The sequence below is a fragment of the Budorcas taxicolor genome, chromosome 10 (genome assembly GCF_023091745.1).
Source record: "Budorcas taxicolor isolate Tak-1 chromosome 10, Takin1.1, whole genome shotgun sequence".
Taxonomy (NCBI): Eukaryota; Metazoa; Chordata; class Mammalia; order Artiodactyla; family Bovidae; genus Budorcas; species Budorcas taxicolor.
Genome location: NC_068919.1, coordinates 82400618 through 82425126, shown reverse-complemented (window position 1 = coordinate 82425126; position 24509 = coordinate 82400618). Strand labels below are relative to the sequence as shown.

The following is a 24509-nucleotide window of genomic DNA, read 5'->3' as shown; positions in this document are numbered from 1 at the left end:
CTTTTCCAGGCCAGGTCCCGTTTGCCCTGCGCACCAGGTGCTGCCATGTTTTATTTCTCATCCACTGCACCTTCCTTTCTCTGTTCCCAAAGACCCCAGCAGGCCCTTTCCCTGCTTGGGAGTTTAGTGCTACTCATTACCAGAGAATGACCCGGAGGAGGCTAGGGTGCTACCCACGTGACCGCTGTAGGACTCACGAAGGTCTAAAAATAAACCCTGCCATGTTCTCGTAGCCACTGTCCCAGGGCTGCTGAGCTGCCAGCTCCTTATCTGGCTGCTCTTGTCAATCCTTGGAGGTGGAGCCCACCCCTCCACGCCACCCCCACAACCCCCAGATGATGCTAGGAGATGCACACATGGTGGGGGTGTCAAGAGTCCAGCCCCAGGAGACTTTGAGGTGTCAAGGTCTTGGCCACTGGCTGGGGACCGGAGGCAGACCACACAGGGAGGCCTTAGCAGGTGCCCACCCCATGGAGTAGGCTGAGCAAGTGGGGAGGGTAGTGCCCCACGGGCCTGGGCTCCTGCCCCAATTCCGGACCTGGCTTGCTCTTGAGAGACTTGAGCTGGAGGGGGTGTGAACACAGGAGTCTGGGGTGATAGCTGCACGCTCACGGTACGTGCTCTCATTTTCCCACCATCTTTGCTGCCGAGGGGAGTGGGTTTGGCATCTACCTGCGGTGTCAGCAAACCTGGGGGCTAAGGAGTTGGAGGAAGAGGTCCTGGGGGCAACAGTAGAGGATGGGAATTCTGACTGCTCAAGGCTCTGGAGTCAGACTGTCTTGGGTTTACATCCCAGCTCAGCACTTAGTGACCAAGTGACCTTGGGTGAGCTACTTCACCTCTCTGTTGCCTCAGTCTTCTCATCTGTAAAATGGAGATAATAGTAGCACCTGCTTTTTGGAGTTGTGAGGATTTAATGAAGTGATACAAGTGAGTTGCTGAGTCATCTGGGCAAGTTACCCAGCCTCTCTGGGCCTCAGTTTCCTGGCCCATAAAATGGGGTTGGTATAGGTACGAGTGGAGTATAAGGTTGAATGAGGAGATCCAGGTGAAGTGCTCAGGGCCTCACAGAACACATGCTGGGGGACCACAGTGATTGTCAGCATAACAAGCACCCCGATATTCCCATGTCTCCCCAGGCCCGTGGCTCCGCAGGTGGCAGGAGGAGGCACGACGCCGCCTCGCAGGAAGACCATGACAAACCCTACGTCTGTGACAGTGAGTACAGCAGATGCCACCTTCCTGCCGTGGCCCCCACCCTTCCCTGAGCTGCTCCAGCCCGGAGCTTGCTGACTCCTCCTCTCGGGCCTGGACCTCAGCTCGCCTTCTGGCTGCCACCTCACTGCAGTCACACCTGACCTCCTCTGGCCGCTCCCCCAGGCCTGGTGTTGCTGCAGGAGGGAGAAGCCAGCCTGGGAGGCCTCCCTGCCCTGTGCTCCTTTCCCTGAAGTGACCTCCTTTGTGGCTTTCCTCTGGCTCCCTCTCTTTCATTCTCTCTGTCGCTGTAAGGCCCATCCTCTATTTCTTTTTCTGTTTCAGAGAATTACAAACAAAAACATAACTCAAAATCCTCCAACAGAGGTGCTTGGCTCCGGCGCCTTTTCATTTGTTTCCCTTTAATTTCCTTTCTCTTCTTTTTCTCTCTCTCTCCTGTCCTAGGTAAGGCAGGTTATGAATCTTTCTCTGACGATGACTTAGTTTAACAAATGGCCTGCGATCCATCTCCAGCCTTTCTCACTGGCTTCAGGAACATCTCTGGACAAGTGACTCCCCAGCTCCAGGGTTTAGGGTCTGCAGAAAGAGCTGGGGAGGGACTGAGGTGGGCAGAGCCGCAGGAACAGTGGCAGCAGGTGGATCTTGGAGACCTGCAGCTTTTGGAGGGACTGCCGTCAGCCTGAGAGAGCTTTGTCTTTCTCACCCACCAGAGCACTGGGCGGTGGGTTTAGATCCTTGCCCTAGTTATCTCCTCACCAGATCGGGCGCCATCTGCTCGCTCCATGGCAGGGGCGGCCCTCGAAACCGCCCTCCCTGACCATCTTCCCTTTCTGCCTTCTCTCTGAGGACGCAGAGCTCTGCCATGGGCGAGAAGGGGCTGCGGTGGGACCACTGAGGCTGGGCTGGGCACGGTGGTCCCTCGGGTGCCCCGCCCACCCTGCTGGTATTTGCAGGACCCCCCCCCCCCCCCCCGAGGGAGCCAGGGCCAGAGGCACAGGCAGTGCGTCGGAGGGTGCTGCGTGTTTCCTCCCTCTTGGCTGGCCTCTTTCGATTTCCACAAGTTGTTCTGTGCCTGGTGGGGTGACAGCTGTTTGGAGAAACTCCATGACCCCCGTTTGACTGTTTAGTACACCGTGCAGATGACAGTCCTGAGGCAAGTCCTGCAGGTAACATTGTCTCCATCCCCACGTGACCCAGGTTCAGGATGAGGAGGGAGGAGGGCATGGGGGTCTGATGTCTCTTGGCAGTGCCGAGAGGTGCCTGCTTCCTCCTGGGTCTTGCTTCCAGGAAGGCGTTCAGTTTTGTTCTGACATACAAAACCCAAGCATGCTAGCCCCTCTGGAGACTGGTTCAGGGCTGGGAAGGGTGCTTCAGACACCCTAGCAGCAGGCTTTCCTGCTGTGTCTGGCTGGAGCAGCCCCGCTATCAGGAATGCCAAGAGCTGCTTAGGAACTGGGGCATTGCAGCTCCATTCCTCTTTTAAAAGCCTGCATTTTCTTAGGTTGTTTTCTGCCTCCACAGACAGTGGGATTACGTTTTGCTCTGTCTCTCCAGCTCTCATCATGTCCCCAGCCCATAATAATCCCAGACACACCCATGCACCCCTTTCCATCCTCCCCTCGGCTCCTGTCTTTGCTCCTTTGTCTCCGAGGTCTGCCTCCTTAGTGTTAAATCCAGGACATGCCCTTTGTGGGTGTCCCCACCTGGCCTGGCTCACACCCTCTCCCCCAGCTCCTGTGGCTTTGTTTAGGGGCTCTCATTGCCATTTGCGGTTTCCCCTTCCCCTCCCTGGGGGCTCTCTTCCTCCTCCTGTGTTCCCTGTGTTGCTTGGGAGGCCTGATTACAGGCTTTCCGGAAGTCTCTGCAGTTGGTTCTGCCTACACAGGCCTCCCTTTTCCTCCCTCGATGGAACAAGGTCCGCCGTGGAATGCCCTTCTCTAGTCTGGCTCTCTTAGGAAACTGTGGCAGCTCAGTGATTAATAGACTTTATTTTTATCTGGTGCCCTTCAGACATGTGATCCTTTGGGATAGGAATGACCTTTGGAGAGGTCGCAAGGCCCACCTCCCACCCCCGATCTGAGCAGGGAATGCTTTTAATAATCTCTAATGCATCCTAAGTAGAGAGGTGTCTGGTCAACTCCTCGAATGTCCCCAGGGATGGTGTTACCATAAGCTGCCCTTTCTTCCATGATTCCAACTGTGCTTTGAATGATTGTTTTTTTCCCTTAATAGGACCTGAAATTTCTCTTTCCTACAGGCCATCTTAGTTTTGTGCATCTTTTCCCAACCAATACGCAACATTCAGCATTTCATCTGTGCTGGAGGCCCTCTTAACATCTCCTTGTATTCTTGGTTTACCTAGGAATACATCGCATAATTTCTGTGCTGGCCTGCTCTGAATCCCCTTCCAGGTTTAATTTAAACTCAGCACTCTCATTGAAAGTAGTACCAAGGCCAAATGGTTCAAAGAGTAACAGACACATTTCCTTATTTATTTTACGCATTGCCTCTTACCACCACCTGCATCTGTAGAGAGCAAAAGTAATTGGCCACCCTCTCGCACTGTGCACCGTCTCAACCACTTCCCACTTGGTGCCTGTCCTGACCCCCGGGGCTAATGCCTCTCCAGGTGTGTGCTCTTTTCTACTTATGCATTTGATTATTCCTTCTTCCATAAATCACTCTGCATTCGGCCCTATTGAGTTCCCATAAAGAGATACAATAATATGTGACTTCAATATACAAGATTCAATAAAGGCAAATTTAAAGACAGTGCCCAGTAGTTAAATTTCATTCTTCACAGATTCACAATCCCTGCCATTTTTGTATTGTGTGTGTTTGATTTACATAATCCCCACTGCATATTTTGAGTTATTTATGAAAATATTAGGCCACCTTGGACCCCACCACCTCTTCTCAGGTTTCTGTGGAGTAGTTCTAGCTATTTTTTCAGGTATGATTGTATTTAACCCTTCCTGGTATCTATTCCTATACAGTCATCCTGCTCTGTTCTTGGTCCAAGGTTCCCTTTCAAGATGAGTGGTTGAAATATTATCTTACCTGCTAACTTCAGGTGATAGATAGTTTACTTGTTACCTTTCACTCAGTCCTTGAATTTATTCCATCTCAGGGAAATATTCAATCATCTAAACATAATTTATTTTTTACCCAATCCTTCATTTTCCAGAAAGTAACCAATCTCTATTAATTATCCTGAAAGTCTACTCAGCTTCAGGATTAAAGCTCTGTTTCTTCCCTTTTAATCTCTTGCTGAAGGGGAGAGAGTGTTCAATCCCTTCAAGTAAAGTACCTGCACGAGACGTTGTAGGACAGGCTGTCGGTGTTGGTCAGAGTGTGGGCCTGGACGACCTGTGCAAAGATAACTGAGATGTTGTTAAACCTGCATCTTTCGAGAGCTTCTCAGGGGATACTTAGGAATACTGGGAATGATTCTTCTACTTCATTCAGATCCGAAGGCTTCTGGCCTGTAACTGATCAGCCCTTTCATTATTCCCTGCTTTTTGCATCTGAATGTTCTGGCGGCTCCAAGAATTCTCCAGGCAGAGTGTCACTGGCTTGCATTTCTGTTTCAGTTGTTCTCTTTAGAATCTTTCCTGTTCTTTCAACATTGTTATAAAACTCAGTAGTCTAATATAAAATTCAGCAACCCAACAGTTGACTTTAATTTACTCAATAGCTTTAAATCCCAGTAATATAATTTACTCCCTTTTATAGGTGGGATGATGACAGAGGATAGATCTGTGTGAGAAATCCTTGGGTTTGAGCCACTAGAGTATTTTTAAGATCATTTCAGGCATTTGCCACTTTGCTTCCTAACTATTCCCAGCTCTGGATTTCTCTTTGCATCACTACACCAGACTCCTGCTGAGAGACTCACTTTTCCACTTTCTTGGGGCTTCCTTGATAGCTCAGTTGGTGAAGAATCTGCCTGCAATGCAGGAGACCCTGGTTCGATACTGGGTCGGGAATATCCCCTGGAGAAGGGAAAGGCTACTCACTCCAGTATTCTGGCTTAGAGAATTCCATGGACAGTCCATGGGTCACAAAGAGTCGAACACGACTGAGCAACTTTCACTTTCACATGTTCAAGGAGCATCATGGGAAAGAGGATGGTGGTGATGGGATGATTTTTAAAAAGAGGGAAAATATTTGTCTCTACGTTTCAGTCATTTAGGGAGGAACAGTGCACCCATTTGCCCTTCTGTGGGGCACAATAGAAGTGATTTGTGAAGTTATCATTTTCTTTCTCTATTTTTAAAGACATTAAAAAAAAGTTAATTTAAATTTAATTACATTGCAGGAAAAACACTTAGCCTGAGACCTATCCCCTTAAATTTTTAAGTGAACATTATATGCTGTTGAATAGGGGCACATCGTTGTACAGCAGGTCTTTAGAGCTTGCTCTTCTTGCTTGATGGAAACTTTATGCTCGTTAATTATCTATTTCCTATCACCCATTCCCCACCAGCCCCTGGCACTACCATTCCAGTCTTTGATGCTATGGATTTGACTGCTTTAGATAACTCATACAGAGAGACTCATGCCATCCCTGTCTTTCTGTCTGGTGCTGTGCTTAGTCGCTCAGTCGTGACCGACTCTTTGTGACCCCATGGACTGTAGCCCGCCAGGCTCCTCTGTCCGTGGGGATTCTCCAGGCAAGAATACTGGAGTGGGTTGCCATGCCCTCCTCCAGGGGTTCTTCCCGACCCAGGGATGGAACCCAGGTCTCCCACATTGTGGGCAGATTCTTTATCATCTGAGCCACCGGGGAAGCCCATTTGTCTCTGTAGAACTGGCTTATTTTGTTTAGCACAGTGTTCTTAAGATTCATCTATGTTATTGTACATTGAATAACGCAATATTCCTTTTAAAGGATGACTAGTGTTCCATTCGGAGAAGGCAGTGGCACCCCACTCCAGTACTCTTGCCTGGAAAATCCCATGGACGAAGGAGCCTGGTAGGCTGCAGTCCATGGGGTCACTAGGAGTCGGGTACGACGGAGCAACTTCACTTTCACTTTTCACTTTCATGCATTGGAGAAGGAAATGGCAACCCACTCCAGTGTTCTTGCCTGGAGAATCCCAGGGACGGCAGAGCCCGGTGGGCTGCCGTCTATGGGGTTGCACAGAGTTGGACACGACTGAAGTGACTTAGCAGCAGCAGCAGCAGCAGTGTTCCATTGCATGTGTGCCACATTTCTGTATCCATTCATTCACTGATGGACATTTAGGTTGTTTCCACATACTCGCTATTGAGAAAAATGCTGCAAACCTAAGAGTGCTAATACCTCCTTGAGATACTGATTTCACCTCTTTTGGATAAATACCCAGATGTGGGGCAGCTGGATCAAATGGCAATTCTCCTTTTAATTTTTTAAGGAAACTCTGTACTGTTTTCCACAGCAGCTGTACTGTTTGGCATTCCCACCAATAGTGCACAAGGGCTCCGACTTCCCCACACTCTCGCCAACACTTGTCTTTTGCTCCCAGCCTTTTCTGATTATGGTGATAGCATCTGCTAATGGGTGCTTATGTGTGCAGAGCACGATGCTAAGCATTTTATATACATTGCTTCTATAAATCCCAGTGCAAACCTTGAGAGGCAGGGACAATTGAGCTCACTTTACCGAAAAGAAACAGGCTCAGAGAGGTGAGGGGAGTTATCCAAGGTCACACAGCTAGTTAATGCTAAACCTGGGGTATGAATCCTGTTTCTCCAGCTCCAGAATGGACACACCCCAAGACATCTTCACACAGACTGCTGGCTAATATGCCCTCTTCCACACTGATAGAGAATTTGGTTCTGTGTGGATCATGGCAAACTGTGGAAAATTCTTAAAGAGGTGGGAATACCAGACCACTATACCTCTCTCCTGAGAAATCTGTATGTAGGACAAGAAGCAACAGTTACAATCAGACATGAAACAATGGACTGGTTCCAAACTGGGAAAGGAGTACATCAAGGCTGTATATTGTCACCCTGCTTATTTAACTTATATGCAGAGTGCATCATGCAAAATGCTGGGCTGGATGAAGCGCAAGCTGGAATCAAGATTGCCAGGAGAAATATCAACAACCTCAGATATGCAGATGATACTACTCTATGGGTAGACAGCAAAGAGGAACTAAAGAGCCTCTTGATGAGAGTGAAAAAGCTGGCTTGAAACTCAACATTCAAAAAATGAAGATCATGGCATCCGGTCCCAGCACTTCATGGCAAATAGATGGGGAAAAAAATGGAAACAGTGACAGACTTTATTTTCCTAGGCTCCAAAATCACTGCAGACGGTGACTGCTGTTACGAAATTAAAAGGCCCTTGCTCCTTGGCAGGAGAGCTATGACAAAGCTGCTGCTGCTGCTAAGTCGCTTCAGTCGTGGCCAACTCTGTGTGACCTCATAGACAGCAGCCCACCAGGCTCCCCCGTCCCTGGAATTCTCCAGGCAAGAACACTGAAGTGGGTTCCCATTTCCTTCTCCAGTGCATGAAAGTGAACAGTGAAAGTGAAGTTGCTCAGTCATGTCCGACTCTTCGCAACTCCATGGACTGCAGCCCACCAGGCTCCTCCATCCATGGGATTTTCCAGGCAAGAGTACTGGAGTAGGGTGCCATCGCCTTCTCCGACGACAAGGCTAGACAGTGCATTAAAAAGCAGAAACATCATTTTGCCAACTAAAGTTTGTATAGTCAAAGCTATGATTTTTCCAGTAGTCAGGTATGGATGTGAGAGTTGAACCATAAAGAAGGCTGAACGCTGAAGAATTGATGCTTTCAAATCGTGGTGCTGGAGAAGATTCTTAAGAGTCGCTTGAAGTGCAAGAGATCAAACCAGTCAATCCTAAAAGAAACCAACCCTGAATATTCATAGGAAGAACTGATGCTGAAGCTCCAATACTTTGGCCACCTGATGCGAAGAGCCGACTCATTGGAAAAGACCCTGATGCTGGGGAGGATTGAAGGCAAAAGAAGACGGGGGCAGCAGAGGATGAGATGGTTAGACAGCTTCATCAACTCAATGGACATGAATGTGAGCAAGCTCCAGGAGATGGTGAAGGACAGGGGAGCCTTGGTGTGCTGCGTTCCATGGGGTGGCAAAGATTTGGACACGACTTAATGCTACACAACAGCAATAACAAATATGTCCTGCTCCGCACCGAAAGAGACTTTGGTGCTCCTGAAAGCTGAGGAAACAACATGCTTTAACAATAAATGAATGAGCGAGCACGCTTTATTTATGAGGTGAGGCCTTGTCCACTGTTGACAGACGGCTTCCCGGTGTCAGGTTGGCAAGCTGGAATCAGGTAGTAATTATAGCTGAAGTGGAATGGAATAGTTAACATAATTTTGAGCCTTTTCAATTTAAATCTATTAAAATCATTCTACCTCCCACCCCTACCTGGGTTATTAGGTTAGATTAGTGACAGAAGGCACGCAGATGAGATGGAAGCCCTCCTGGGAACTTGACTCACCTCTGAGTCTTGTCACTCTCAACTCGGTCTCCATATGAGCAAGAACTTTGTCCCCTACCGTCCCCACCCCACTGTTGTGTAGTTTTGATTGTGTGGCCCTTGACTTCACTGTGTTGCCTCCCTTCTAGAAACCTGGTGGGCTTGTAACTCTGTCCAGTTGGGCCAGTGTCAGAATAGGGTTCTGGGTCTTCTGGGTGGTAGACCCCAGGGAGCATGTTTGGGACGAAAAGCAGGATCTGGGGGTAGACCCCCTTGATCTTCCTTCATTCCACCCCTCAAGTGGCTATGACACCACTTCCCTCATTTGTCAATGATGGGGAGCTCCTTTTTTTTTTCCTTCTGAAAATTTTATTTATTCAGTTTTGCTGCACTGGGTCTTCATTAATGTGCATGGGCATTCTCTAGTTGCAGTGAGCAGGGGCTGCTCTCCAGTTATGGAGAGCTCTCCATAACTGCTCTCCAGTTATGCTCTCCAGGCTTGTCCTCGAAGTGGCTTCTCTTGTTGTGGAGCATGGGCTTCAGGGTGCTCAGGCTTCGGAAGTTGTGGCTCCCAGGCTGCAGAGCACAGACTTAATAGTTGCCGTGCACAGGTTTCATTGCTCCGTGGCATGTGGGATCTTCCTGGATCAGGGATTGAACCTGTATCTCCTGAGCTGGCAGGATGATTCTTCACTACGGAGCCACCAGGGAAGCCCCGGGAGCTCCTTTTGTTAAAAAAAAAAAAACAAACTGTCTGCGCTGGATCTTAGTTGTGGCATGCATGATCTAGTTCCCTGACCAGGGATCAGACCTGGGCCCCCTGCATTGGAAGTGCGGGATCTTAAGCCCTGAACCACCGCAGAAGCCCCAGCTCCTTTCTTGAGTCTCTAGACCTCCTCAGTCAGTTGCCTTTTCCCCATCATGGGCTCCTTTCTTCCCAGGCTTCACAGCGAGGCTCTTTCCCTGGGACATAGTATGCTGGGCTATAGGACATTAGACTGACATGCGGGGGCCTAGAGCAGCCCCAGCTGCTCCCACAGTGTTTCAGAAACTCTACTTGACTTTGTGCGTGTGTGCATGCGTGCTCAGTTGCTTCAGTTGTGTCCGACTCTTTGTGACCCTATGGACCATAGCCAGCCAGGCTCCTCTGTCCATGGGATTCTCTAGGCAAGAACACTGGAGTGGCTTGCCGTGTGCTCCTCCAGGGCTGCTTGACCTCAGCCTCCTTAAAAAATCACTGCTGTTTCCCCTCGTACCTGAGTGCACAGGAAGAATCAGATGACCACTGCAGTCTTGTTAAACATTTTCTGAGGGCATTAAACCACGTTCTCTAAGGCTCACATGCTTCTAGCTTCAAGCTGCAGCAGAAAAGCCAATAATGTGGGCTTCAGGCTGGCTGCCCTTGTCGCTGGAGGGAAGCTGGGCTCATCACTCAGTTGTTGCTGATATTATCTCGCAGGTCCTTGTGTGGGGTGCAGTGGGGGAGGGGTGGGACAGGCTCCATGCCCCAGAAATGTGATTTGTGGAGCAGGGCCTGTGGCATGGGATTGATCCCTAGAGACCCGGTGCATTTGTTCCTGCAAAGCTGGGACTGTTTAAATATTTGAGTGTCCTCGCATCATGGATGCAGGTTGCAGGTTGTCACAGCAGGGCTGGTCAGAGACAGGGCTGGGGAGTGGTCGAAGTTTCTCATTCATACTCTCAGACCTTCTCACTCTCTCAAGAACTGTGTCCTTGACTACCAAACCTAGGGTTGCCTTGCCTGTAACCCACACACTCTTTTTATCTTATTGAAGTATAGTTGATTTACAGTATTGTGTTAGTTTTAAATGTTCAGCAAAGTGACGCAATTATATATACATATATTTTATATATTTATGTATTATATATATTCTCTTTTCAGTTGTTTTCATTATAGATTATTACAAGATATTGAATATAGTCCCCTGTGCATGCACGCTAGGTTGCTTCAGTTGTGTCCTAGTCTTCAGGACCCTGTGGGCTGTATCCTGCCAGGCTTCTCTGTCCATGGGCTTCTCCAGGCAAGAATACTGGAGTGAGTTGCCATGCCCTCCTCCAGGGGATCTTCCTGACTCGGGGATTGAACCCTAGTCTTTTATGTCTCCTACACTGGCAAGTGGGTTCTTTACCACTAGCACCACCTGGGAAGCCCAATAGTTTCCTGTGCTAAATAGTGAATCCTGCTGTTTATCTATTTTGTATACGGTACTGTACATCTGTTAATCCTACACTCCTAATTTATCCCTCCCCTCTTCCCCTTTGGTAACCTAAAGTTTGTTTTATACCTATATGCAAGCCCTCTTGAATTACTTTGTCATCCAGTTAGAAGTAGCATACTTTTATGGTGGAAAAATCAGAAGTTACAGATAAGCATAAAGGGAAAACTAAAAATCACCCATAATCTTACTCTTCAGAGATAACTTGAATTTTATTCTATTGCATCCTGTTTTAGGGGTCTCGTTATGGTCTCCATTTACTATGCCCTCTCTGCCCCCCAGTAAATAATATGTACCACGTTAGCCCACCCCCCACTCAGCAACACACAAAGACCATCCTTCCACGTTGATAGGGACACTTTTATGACAACATTTCAGGGCTATATGGCGTTCCATGATTTGGCCATGTCCCAGTCTGCCCAATCATTGTTTCACTTATTGGATGTTTGGACCAAAATTTGTCCATGATTAAAAACAGTCTTGCAGCTCTATCTTTGCATAATGCTTTTATTTTTCCCAGAAGCAGAACTGTGGGGTTGAAGGGCCTGGTGCACAGCCTTTTGATTTCTCTTATTTCAAGTCCTGGTTGGGGCTCAGGGAAGTGGGTTAGCAAGAGCTGCAGGAAGAAGGAGGTGTGCTGACTTTGCTGTGAGAAGCCTGAGGTCAGACTGTGGCCCTGTCGCTTGTTAACTTGTTATCCAGAATTTTTCAAGAAAATCATCTTGCTGCTGGGCGTGTCCATTGTCCCGAGGTGTGAACCGGGGATGGATGCGGTTGAGAAAGCTGCCTGTGATAATGTCTGTAAAAATGCTTGCACATGCATTGGTATGTGCTTAATGACTGTTTCTTCCACCTTTGCCTTTTCCTCATTTCCTCTGTCTCCAGTGCCGTTGGCAAGAGAAGGCTGCTGTCACAGGAGGAGAGAACACAGGCAGTTTTCTTTAGCAGAAAGATAGTGAGCGCCGTAGGAATCCAGGGGAGGGGACTGAGGTGGCAGAGGGTGCTTCCCTAGGATGCCACACAGGTCCTCGGTGAGGGTATGCTGGATTGACTGAGGTCTCCAGGGATGGAGGGGTATGTGGGAGTAAGCAGGGAGGTAGTAATAGTAATGGCAAAAGTCTGCTGATTTATATTATGGGCCTGGAATGTTCCATCGGTTTCATCTATACTAATTCTTTTTTTAAATATTTAAATAAAATATTTTAAAAATATTTATTTACTTTTTGTTGCTATGTGAGAACTTTCTCTAATTGCAGCAAGCTGGGGCTACTAGTGGCGGTACACGGGCTTCTTGCGGTGACTTCGCTTGTTGCAGAGCGCAGGCTCTCGATGGCCCAGCTTCAGTAGTTCCGGCTCACAGGCTCTAGAGGGCAGCTTCAGTAGTTGAGGTGTGTGGGCTTAGCTGCTCTGCAGCACGTGGGATCTTAGTTCCCGAATTGGGAATCGAACTCGTGCCACCTGCATTGGCAGGTGGACTCTTAACCACTGGGCCCCAGGGAAGTCCCGTCTATTTCCTTTAATCCTTGAGAAAGTACTAGGAGATGGATGGTGTGATCATCTCCATCCTACAGATAAGGATTCTGAGGAGGAGAGGGGTTTTTTAGCTTTCCTGAGGTCACACAGTGAGTAACCGGCAGAGCCAAGGTTTGACCCCAGTGGGCAGTCTCCTCTCCTCTGCGATCTCACTGTCCCCCACTGGTCACTCACCTCCTCTGAGAGTCTGCCTCGCCTTATATACACCTCTGCATAGGCGGCCTCTCCCATCGCATGGTAACAGTTTGTCTATTTGCCCATTCTTCCAGCTGGACCCCGGGCCTCTGAGAGCAGGGGCTGTGTCATATTCAACTTGCATCCCAGACCCAGCCCAGTGGTCGCTCCCAAAATGTTGATGAATGTGGGTTGCACACACCAGGATAGAAGATAGACCAGCGTGGCTGACGCAGAGTGTTTGGGGAGAGAGATTGGGAGGTACAGGGTTAGATAAGGATGTTCAAAACACCAGGCTGAGGTGCTTAGAGTTTGGCCTGTATTGTCCATGGTGAGTCGTGGATGGTCCTGGAGACATCTCTGGAATGGTTCATCTCTAGGGTTAGGTGTTCAGGGAAGACAGCCCGAAGCCTGTAGCTAACAGGAGCCTTTTCTGGGAAGGAGAAGACATGAAGTCTGGATGGTGGCGACAACAGGAGCAAAATGGATGGGGCAAACAAGCAAGCCTTTGTGAAAAAGAAACTCGCAGAACCTGGCAGAGGACAGACAGGATGTAGGGTGCGAGAGAGAGGGAGGCGGCAGCAGTAACTCCCAAAGTCTTGAGCCTGAGTAGTGGAGACATGAGGGAGGCTTAACTGGAATATTCTAGAGGAGGAGGAGGTAACATGGCAGGATATCCAGGCATAGATGTCTCACAAATGCTGATGTATATTTGTTTCCCCAAAGTTAGTAAGGGACTTATACTGATGTCATGGGTGGATGGGGGCCTGCTTCAGGTAAGGGTCATTGAGACATACTCGGTAGGTTGGGTCTCACAAAGCATCTGAGGGAGCATTTAGGTCAGATATTCACCCAGATATCCCATAAGAGAGGACACTGGCCAGATTCCCAAATGTTTGGGGACTGCCACATTTTATGATATTGCATCTGATTTTTTTTCTTTTACCTTTCTCTGTTTATCTTCCTCAGAACTGTGGACAGTTATATTTATTATTGAAATTATTTTCAATGAAGATTAAAAAAAGAATGATATTTTACTCTTTAAGTTAATTGTTGTTGCTGTTTAGTTGCTAACTTGTGTTCGACTCTTTTGCGACCCTACGAACTGTAGCCCACCAGGCTCCTCTGTCTATGGGATTCTCCAGGCAAGAATACTGGAGTGGGTAGCCATGCCCTTCTCCAGGGGATCTTCCCAACCCAGGGAGTGAAATCCTGTCTCCTGCTTTGGTAGGCAGATTCTTTACCACTGAGTCACCAGGGAAGCTAGGGATGGGTTAATGTGTGATTCATTAGAATAAGGAATCAAAGGCAGCATCTCTATAAGGTCCAAAGAAGATGGCTCTTGAATCAGAAGCCCAGTGTTTGCGTCTTTACTACGACATAACCTAGCCATGACCTTGGGCAAATCTTGAAAACCTCTCTGTGCCTGAGTTTCTTTTTTCTGTCAAGTGAGGACAATAAGATTGACTTTAGAGTGTTTTCAAGAGGGTAAAATGAGACTGTTACGTGTGAAAACCATTAGTTCACTGCCTGGTTCATAGATATGCTCAATAAATATTATTTTTTGTACTAAGTCAAGAAAGGGTATTTATTTCACACTTAGGCTGAATCCCCAGTTGTGCTCTGTGCTCTGGCTGCTGGAGTTGTGAGGGACCAGGGAAGCATTCTGATAGAGCTAAATTAATGATCAGAAATAGCTGGTGTTTAGTGAACATTTGCTGCGTGCCAGGCAATGTGCTAAGTACTTTAAAGGATGGACTCATTCAATTCTGGTACAGGATCTGCCTGCAATGCGGGAGACCTGGGTTCAATCCCTGGGTAGGGAAGATCCCCTGGAGAAGGGAACGGCTACCCACTCAAGTATTCTGGCCTGGAGAATTCCATGGACTGTGTAGTCCATGGGGTCACAAAGGGTTGGACACGACTGAGTGACTTTCACTTTCTTTCACTTTCATTCAGTTCTGACAATATCCATATGAGGTATACAACTATTATTATCCCCATTTTACAGTCAAACAAACTGAGGTTTGGAGAGATTAAGTAACTTGCCCAAGGTCATACAGCCAATTAACTGGCATAGGACAACTGACCTCAGAGTTCACCAGAGTTATGTTACCTTGCTTCTTAACGGTGCAATAAAGAGTTCCACCAACACATCTAATGCTTTGGTGTGGGGAATTTCTGCAGTTCTCTGCTGGGGATACAGAATTAAGTTATAGAGTATTTTGAAATGGAAGCCTTGTTGCTTATCTCCGTTCTTGTGTTTTAATTTTTTAAGCCTGTAGCCACGTTCACATACAGTAAATTCCTCAGATATGCAGGACGTTCTCCCCTGATGCAGGCACAGGACTTGTGGATCACCAGCATTTGGTAGATCCTAGCTCTGGGCTCTCTCCTAATACGTGGGTCAGTGCAGGCCCTGGGGAATATGGTTCTGAAGAATCCAGATGTTACACCCCACCCCTCCTCCAGACCCTTGTGTTTCTGTCCAGAAGACTTCAGCTTAAAGTAAGTGCCAAGGGTGGCCTGAAAGAAACATGAGGCCACAGAAAGGCCTCTGCTGACCTGGCTTGATGGGGTGGGGAGGGGTGGACGCAGCCGCTGGGTGGATCCTGTGGCTGGGAACCTACGTCATTTTTCTGTCACAGTCGAGGGAGTCGTTGCTGCAGGAGGATCTGGAGGACCCAGAGAAACAAAGAGATGTGCAGTGTTAGAATGGGAAGACTCAGAGATGGTCTGAGGCAACTGCCATGTTTTACAAACAGGGAAACCAAGCCCAGAAAGGGTTTTTTTTTGTGTGTGTAAGGGTGCATGATGGGTTAGTGTCATCACCAAGGCCAGACCCCAGGTGTGCAGAGGGCCACCCACACTGCCAGCCTCTGGCTCGAGAGGATGGAAGAGGGAAGCCCACCTGGGCTTGCCCAAGAGGACCTTCTTGGTGCCTGAATGTTGCAGGACCTGGGCCATTCATTGGTGAAGCCACCACTTTTATTGCTTGAGTTCAATAGAGCCATTACTGACTCTTGAGAAAAGACTGGGCATTTAACTTAGTCGTAGGGATTAACACTCCACCCTGCATACACACGTCTGAGCTAATGGCTTTTTGCAGTCCCCTGGGTTTTGTCCCAAGCTCATTCACAGCAGGGCTTTTCTCACTTGGTCGGGGTTGGGGGGCAGGGGCAGGAGGGGATTGGCGTAGACATGCCTCCACCACCCCCTGATGGTTCTCCAGAGAGAACACTGAGGGTTGTCAGGAAGGTGTCAGTGTTAGTTGCTCAGCTGTGTCTGACTCTTTGTGATTCCACGGATTGTAGCCCACCAGGCTCCTCTGTCCATGGCATTCTCCAGGCAAGAATACTGGAATGAGTTGCCATTCCCTTCTCCAGGGGATCTTCCCGACCCAGGAATCAAACCCAGGTCTCCTGCATTGCAGGCAGATTCTTTACCATCTGAACCACTAGGGAAGTCAGGAAGGTGTGGGGATCCCCAAACATCTGGACCAGTCTGGTCCTACTAGTATGAGTCCCCTGTCTAGATGGCCCCTGTTTTTTTCTGTCTTGGCCCCAGCCGGCCATAGAGTTCAACCTTAGAAGGGCTGAATGGCAGAGAATTTGATGATGGCGTGATTGTGGATGTGTGGGCAGGATAAAGGTACCAACAAGGGAGAGGGAGCCCTCCCCATCCTGAATCCCAAGGAGCAGGGAGGGCATTGGCTCACAGGGGAGACTGGATCTGGGGGGGAGGGTCACCCTGCTCCAGGGGTGCTGCCTGAGCAGGAACAGGCATGGAGAAGATCCGCAATGCCTCTCTCATCACCCTCCATCCTTAATGACCAAATGCCACTGGAAGCAGAGGGCACGAGGCTGTAGAGGTCAGCTCCGGGCACTGGGAGGGGTGGTGCATGGAGAATGAGCAGCATATCTTTGAGTCTGTGTGCTTCAGCAGGCCTGAGTTCAAATCCCACCTCTGCCATTTAGTGAGTGGTCTCCGTGCCTCCAGACTCAGTTTCCTCCCCCATGAAATGGGGTGACAATCCCTACCTCCTGAGCTATCGTGAGGCTCCATGTAAGAATGTGTGCCTGCCCGATAGTCTGTAAGCAGGCTGCCTTGGAGGCATTGGCAGGTGACAGGCCCCGCTGGGTCAATTTTTACAGAAGGGGAAGTCGAGCTGCAGAGCAAGGGAAGTGGCGTCCTGAGGGCTGTATGGAAGTGCCAGGGGGCAGAGCTGGGAAAGAGATGCAGCCTGGTGACTCCCAAGGCCCAGGCTTTGTCTCTTGGACACTCATCCCGTAATTGCTTTCAGTCGCTGCTTTCAGGCTCTCGGAAACCACTGGCTCAGATACCCACTGCGTGCTCCAAGTTGGGCTGATGAAAATGTGCCAGAGTCATTAAGTTATCAGTGGGGAAGGCGGCCGCTTCTCCCCGGCAGGAAGGATTCTGCTGTCTCTGCAGCCGGCTTTGTTCACGCACACTGCCCCTGATTGTTCCTCCTCCTCCTCCTCTTCCTCCCTCCTCCTCTGCCTCCCCATCCTCCCCCATCCTCAGAAGGAGTGAGGGCTGTAGGGTTGAAGTGCAGTTGGGGGAGGGTGGCATCGTGCTGTAAATATTCTGGGGCGGCCCTAAAGGTATTCATAACTCCAGACAGGAGGTCCTTCCTGGAGACTCCAGCTCTGGTAGGGAAGTGCGCAAGCTCTCATTTTGCAGCTTGACAGATGGATTTGCCCCAGGGGAAGGAGAGAGAGGGAGGCAAGCCGGACCTTCCTCGTTGTCACAACCGGCCCTCTCTATGTGCGCTGCACTGGGAACACATGATCCAGGTGCGAGCTGCCAAGGTGAAAAGAAGGGCCTTAGGTTGTACACAGGCAAGGTTGACTAGTCCCGGGGTACTGGCTTCAGAGGAGCCTGGCCAAGGAGCCTGCCCTGGGGAGGGAGATGGGAGCTGGAGGAGGGGGTGAAGCCCTCTCTGAATGCTTCAGCCGTCTTGGGGCTCAGTCTGATTCTGCACAACAGATAATTCCAGAGTGAGATTGCTGACGTGATAAAAGGATAGCAGATGGTTCTAATACTTTATTTTCAGAATGTATCTTTCCCAACATTCTATTTTCTTGCAACTCCATCACCCCAGACTTCAGAGGAGAAACTACTAGTTCTTTCCCCCCCCCACCCCCCACCCCCCACCGCGCCGTTAGAGTTTATTCCCTTTGTGGATCCGCAGTGTGGACGATGGCTGACAATGGCTGAGCTTACTGCGAGCCCTGCACTGCTTTCAATGTGTTCTCTCACGTAGCCTCCCAGCTGTGCGGTAGGTGGGCTGCTGTGATCGTCCTATTTTCCTGAGAGGATGCTAAAGCACAGAGAGATTTAGCCACTCGCCCAAGATCACACAGTCAGTCAGCAGCAGAGCTGGGATTTGAACCCAGGCAGTTCAGATCAGCTTACCCACATTCCAAGACAGATCCTGTCTCTCTGAAGGAAGGGTTGACCTAGAAGCAGGCCAGAGCTGTCGCTGGCGCTAAAATAACCACTGTTGAGTGACTAACCACTCCGGCCAGGTTTCCTATTAATAGTTACCTCAGAGGGGAACTTTACTCCTGACTAGAGCTGGCTGGGTCCCGCATTCACTGTGGCAGCTCTTACACGACCAGGGTGGCTGTTTGGAATAACTCAGCCCCAGTCCCAGATCTCCACCCCCTCCCTCCATAGGTTTCCAGGACCAGATGCCTTTTTTTTTAAAAAATCTGTCACATCGTGCAGCATATAGGATCTTAATTCCCTGACTAGGGATTGAACCCATGATCCCTGCATTGAAAGGTGGCATCTTAACGACTGGACCCCTGGGGAAGTCCACCAGATGCATAATTTGCAGGGCCCAGAACAAAATGCAAATAAGGGGCTCTTTGTTTCATAGTATGAAAATTTCAAGGTGACAGCAAACATTTACTGTAAATTACATTTACATTTAATGACAGCAAAACATTAAACCAAGTGTGGGGCCCTCCGGACCCCGGGACCTGATCTGAATACACTGGTCTCACGTTTACAAAACTGGTGAACAAGTGTTCAGAGCAGCAGGAAGATGTAACGAAATCCATATAGAAGGTGAGACGGGGCTGGATGTTCCTTCTCTTCCAAACCGGTCAAAGAAGGATTTCCAAGGCATTTCCTTTCATCTCAATGCAGCAGTCTGGTCTAGAATGCACTTCAACCAAAATCAATCTTAGGAATATCTTGGCCCTAGGATGAAGTCATCTGAAGGACTGGGACTTGGGTCAGCAGCTTTGTTTTGGGGTCAGGCATCTTGTTCCATGGGCTTCCCTGGTGGCTCAGATGATAAAGAATCTGCCTGCAATGCGGGAGACCTGGCTTCCATCCCTGGGTTGGGAAGATCCCCTGGAGGAGGAAATGGCAACCCACTCCACTATTCTGGCCTGGAGAATCCCCATGGACAGAGGAGCCTGGCGGGCTACAGGCCAGGGGGTTGCAAAGAGTCGGACACGACTGAGTGACTAAGCACACAGCACATCTTGCTCCATGAACTCCAGTCTCTCCTAACCCTGCCTTTCCAACTCCCCTCTCCCTCCTGCCTCTTACCCTTTAGCCTCCGAGCCTGCTCAGGATCTGTTCTGTTAAAGGACAAGCCATGATCAGTCTCTGTGGACTCCACAGTCCCATCTATCCACCAGCTGATTCTTTCTTCTTCTGCAGCCATGCTGGAAGGAATGGTCTGTCAGCCCCATCACCACTTCCTCATTTCCAGAAGCGTCCTAGCTCCCTGCAGCCTTACCTTGTCCTCTGGGAGTCTGTGGGTTCCGTGCTCACTAGGTGACCTCCTAATTGCCGAGCCCAGTGGTCTCTTCTCAGGCCCCATCCTTCTTGGCCCTCTGGGGCATCTGACCTTATCCGGGCTCTGCCTCTAGAAAATGAGGATGCATGTGGCTGCGAGCAAATGTCCTCGAAGCCCCAGATCAGGCCTGGCACGTGGTACACAATCAGTAGCTGTTAGCAGGAACCGAGACTGGTGGTGTCATCTCTAATGTCGGCTGGAAACCCTGCTCCTCTGGCTTAGGTTACTCACTGCTGCATGAGTCTTTCTTTCTTCCTTCTTCTTTATTTATTTTCATTTATTTGGCTGTGCCTTGTCTTGGGTGTGGCACGTGGGCTCTTCCGTCTTTGTTCCAGCACGTGGATCTTTAGTTTGGGCATGCGAACTCTTAGTTTTGGCGTGTGGGATCTTAGTTCCCCACCCAGAAATCAAACCCCTCTGCCTGCATTTAAAGGTGGGGTCTTAGCCACTGGATCACCAGGGAAGTCTGGTGTGTGTGTGTTGTCTTAACAAAAATTTTATGTTAGTTTCTCTTTCTCCACTGGACTCTTAAGATACTGGTGTTTTCTGAGTTCTGTCCCATGTCCACACCTTTCTTCTTCCTCTCCTCATTCTCTCCCAATCCATTAGCTCCACTGCCACCCTGCCAGCTCCAACATCCGCATCTCCTTCCTAAAACTCCAGGTGTATAAGCCAGCCGCAGACTGCGGAATCCTGCTTTACCTGTGGCAGCTCTTCCATGGTGGGGTGGCAGTTTGGAATAACTTAATCCAAGATCTCCACCCCAGACTGAACTCATCCCCTTCCTTTTTTAAATCTGATTTTTCTGCTACATGCTTCCACCCCGCTGCCCAAATCAGAAGCCTGGGTGTTTTTATTACTTCCCTTAGTGTAGGCCCCGAGCTGAGCACTGGGGCTGCACCAGTGTCCAGACACTCAGGGCTTGCCATGCTTGCTGCTAGTGGGAGAGACATGTACTGATACACGACTCATCCTGGGAAGATAACACACCAGGGTCCTAATTGTGATTGGAAATACCGGAGAACTGAAGGATCATTAACTGAAGTTAATCAGGCAAACTGGGGCTGGGGGACATTCTGGGCAGAGGCTTGTGCAAAGGCTCTGTGGTGGAAAGAAAACTGTTCAAGAAATGAAAGGTCAGTGGGCAGGAAGTCCAAGAAGGAGGCGGAATGTGGCTCCAGGTGAGGCTGGAGAGGTGGACGGGTGCTGGATAGCACATGGCCAGGAAGCCGAGTTGGCCGAAGTCTTTTTAGGCTCCTCCTTGCTGCTTCCTCCCACCTGCTCCCACTTCTACCAGATTCTGTCTCTTTAGCCTCCTTCCTATCCTGAAGTCCTCATTGTTCACACATTAAAAATTGAAGGAGCCTCTGTTTTTGTTGTTGCTTAGTTGTGTCCGACTCAATTTGACATTAGATTTAGGTGATTTCAGGATGTCTTTATAGTTAACAGGAATGGGTTGCCATTCCCTTCTCCACAAAATCTTCCCATCCAGGGATCGAACCTGGGTCTCCTGCATTGCAGGCAGATTCTTTACCATCTGAGACATCAGGGAAGCCCTAAAATAGCCTCCTGCCATCTCCAAATCCATCTTTTGCACTAGAGTCTGAAGCGGTATCTCTAACATATAAATCTGATTAAGTAGGTCCTCCCCTGGCCTCCCACTGTCGGAATAAAGTCCCGCCCACCTTCCTCTCCTTAGTTTCCTCATACCCACCCTGAAGCCTGCTTCCCACCGGCTTTACTAAACATCCTGCAGCTCCCAGAGGTGCTGGTGGAATATGCTTTGGTGCCCACAGGCCCTCCTCCTCTGTCTGCCTGGTGATGTCCTGCTATCTCACATGCCATAGCTCGTCCACCTCCTCCGGGAAGCTATCCCCCCATCCCTGCCTCAGGCCCATGCACTGGGCCCTTCTCTTTGCCATGCACAGGCTCACATTGGTGCATGGGTCCCACCTCCCTCTTTGCTAGCTGATGTGTGTATCTCCTCTGCTAGACTGCGGACTCCTGGAGGGAGGGGACTGGGACTCATTTATCTTTGTCCTCTGCTGCCTCAAGACTGGGCACACACTAGGTGTTTAATAAATGTTTTCTTGAAGACCTGGTGATGAAGGAATGACATTGTATAAGCAGGTGGTAAAAAATGAAGCTCCACCTGGAAAGCTCTGCATGTAGGGATCGTGGTTAAGGGGTCTGGCTTCCAGGACCTCCATGTGCCATCTGGTTCTGTTAGGTCTAATAATGGAACACAGATCTCAGGGCTGCCTCCCACTGCCCCTGCCTGCCACCGCCATCCATCCAGAAGGGCAGGGAGACACAGGGTGGGAGTCAAGCCTCAAAATATTCAATCTTCTAACAGTAGTTCTCAAACTGTAGTGTGTATTCAAAGTTACCTACAGGGCCTGTTAACACACAGATTGCCAGGCTCTACCCCAGACTTTCTGATCCGGTAGGCCTGGGGCAGAACCCAAGAATCTGCATCTCGAACAGCTTCCCAGGTGCTGCTGAAGGTGCTGGTCTGGGGATTACTCTTTGAGAATCTCTCTTCTAGCAAAAGGATCTGCTCTAAAAACAGTTACTCTCTGTGATGTTGGGGAAGGAGATAAGGGAAGCTTTTTGCTTGGATTTGGTTTTGTAGGTTTTAAGAACTATTAGTGTGAGATTAATGTGGATAGATGGAGCTGGTTCTGCACATCTACCTCCTCCCCCATCTCCTGGTTTTCTACAAAGCGTTGCTGGGTTCACTCATCAGCTATTCAGTGGGTATGTTTTGAAGGTGTAAAATGTGTTTGGCAGCATGAGAGGTAGAGTCGTTGACATCAAGAGGAAATTGATATGAAACGGTCCTAGGAGAGGCCCTCCAGTGCAGTCCTGGCCATAATTTTAGGAAACCAAAGAAGAAATGTCCACTCGGGTGGGTAGTGAGTTCCCCATCAGTGGAGTTGCTCCAGAAAGGCATCTAGAGTGTTCGTGGGAATAAAACAATTGGATAGCTGGTTAGACCACATGACTCTTAAGATCCTGGGATTCTGTGATTAAGAAAGACAGTGTGGTGGCTCAGTGGTAAAGAATCCGCCTGCTTGGGCACTCAAACCTGGTGCTCTGGGAAAACCCAGGGGGATGGGGTGCAGAGGGAGGCGGAGGGGTGGGTCACGATGGGGGAACACATGTACATGAGTGGCTGATTCATGTCGATGTAGGGCAAAAACCACCATAATGTTTTGTAAAGTAATTAGCCTTCAATTAAAATAAATAAACAAACTAAAAAAAAAAAAAATCTGCCTGCCAATGCAGGAGACCCAGGTTTGATCCCTGGGCTGGGAAGATCCCCTGGAGAAGGAAACGGCAACCCACTCCAGTATTCTTGCCTGGGAAATCCCCTGGAGAGAGGGGCCTGGTGGGCTACAGTCCATGGGTCACCAAAGAGTCAGACACAACTTAGTGACTAAAACAACAACAACAAGCTGTAATCACAACAAAATGACTCAAATAAAATGCGGTGGAGCGTGTGGTGGGAGAGCTGCAGAGGCGGCTGAGGTGTCCCTGAATCAGTACTGATGTTATTGTCCTTATTTTAATAAACACATTTACTCCTCACCAGTAATATGCTTGGTAATAAAATGAATTTATGTCCAGTGACCCCGTAATTTGCTGTTTATTGCCCTTAGATCATTTAAAAGGTTAAATGGAAAAAGCCACAAGCAGGCCCACAGTGTGCCTCAGAGGTCTCCTTAGGGCCCATTTCCTGAGTGAAATGGAATTGAGATGTGTAGTACCATGTTATTATTATTATTTTTTTTGCAATATTTATGTGTGCCCATGAAGGGGAGAGAGAGAGAGGGAAGCCAATTGCAGGACTTGAATTTATAGTTAGTAGGTCAACAACTTGATCACCAACTTGAATTTCAGACTCTCACCTTGTTGAGATAGTCCAGACAATTGCCAGATTCCTTAGTAGAGGTAAAGGTCAATGTCCCTCTTTCAGGAGGATCCAGCGCCTCCTGTGGTCTCCTGTGGTAGACCACGCTGAAGCCCCTCACCCCTCACTACTGTTTCTTCAGCATCTATTAGGTGATGGGTACTGAGTGAGATAATTTACAAATGGTATTTATAATTCTTCAAGGTAAATAGTACTATTGTCGTTTTCAGATTAAAAAAAAACTCACATAGGGATTATGTGTCTTATTCAATCCCACAGAGAACTCAATTCATTTTTGGAAGTCAACATAACTATGTGATTGAAAAGCAAGATGAAAGACAGGTGAAAAATTATAGACCTATCTCAAGTCTGAGTGTAGATGTAAAATTAGAAGATAGAGTACAGCAGTATATCGAAAAGATGATACACTCCGGTCAAAGGGGGTACATTCTAGGAATTCAAGAACGGCTCAATAGGAGCAGGCATTAGGAAATCAACGTAATTCACCGTATCAACAAACTAGAGTAGTGCCATATATTAGTAGATGCTGAAAGGCCAGCTGGTAAAATTCTCCTGTAATAAAGCTAACTCAGGAATAAGACAAACTACTTAAACTTGATAGAGAATAAAACCTAGTCACTTACAGTGAATTCTAAACAGTGAATCACTCAATGCAATTTCACTACAATAGGAAAAACTTACTTTTGCTGTCTTAGAATATGGTCTTGGTGATTTTTCCACATGAATTAAGCTAAGAAGATAAAATAGTTTGTATAAATATGAGAAAGAAGAGATGACATCATCTATTTTGGCTGAAGGTTATAATACTTGAAAAACCCAAGAGAATCTAGTAAGAAAGGGGAAAAAAAAGTTGCTCGGTTGTGTCCCACTCTGGGATCCCGTGGACTGTACTCTTTGAAGCTCCTCTGGCCATGGAATTCTCCAGGCAAGAACACTGGAGTGAGTAGCCATTCCCTTCTCCAGGGGATCTTCCTGACTCAGGGATCGAGCTCAGGTCTCTTGCCTTGCAGGTGGATTCTCTACTGTCTAAGCCACCAGGAAAGAAAGGAAACCCCACCAGAAATAATAAGGGAGGCTGGTAAGAGCATTGAGTCACAGCTCT

At 48.6% G+C, this 24509-nt stretch overlaps 1 protein-coding gene across 1 annotated transcript in view; it reads left to right on the top strand.

Annotated features, from left to right (window-relative positions):
- The window catches only part of DPF3 (double PHD fingers 3), a 275837-nt gene that overhangs the window by 173382 nt on the left and 77946 nt on the right, over positions 1-24509 (top strand). Inside the window, exon 6 of the mRNA XM_052647385.1 lies at positions 1140-1218. Within this exon, the coding sequence (XP_052503345.1) occupies positions 1140-1218 (79 nt within the window). The remainder of the gene's footprint in view (positions 1-1139; positions 1219-24509) is intronic.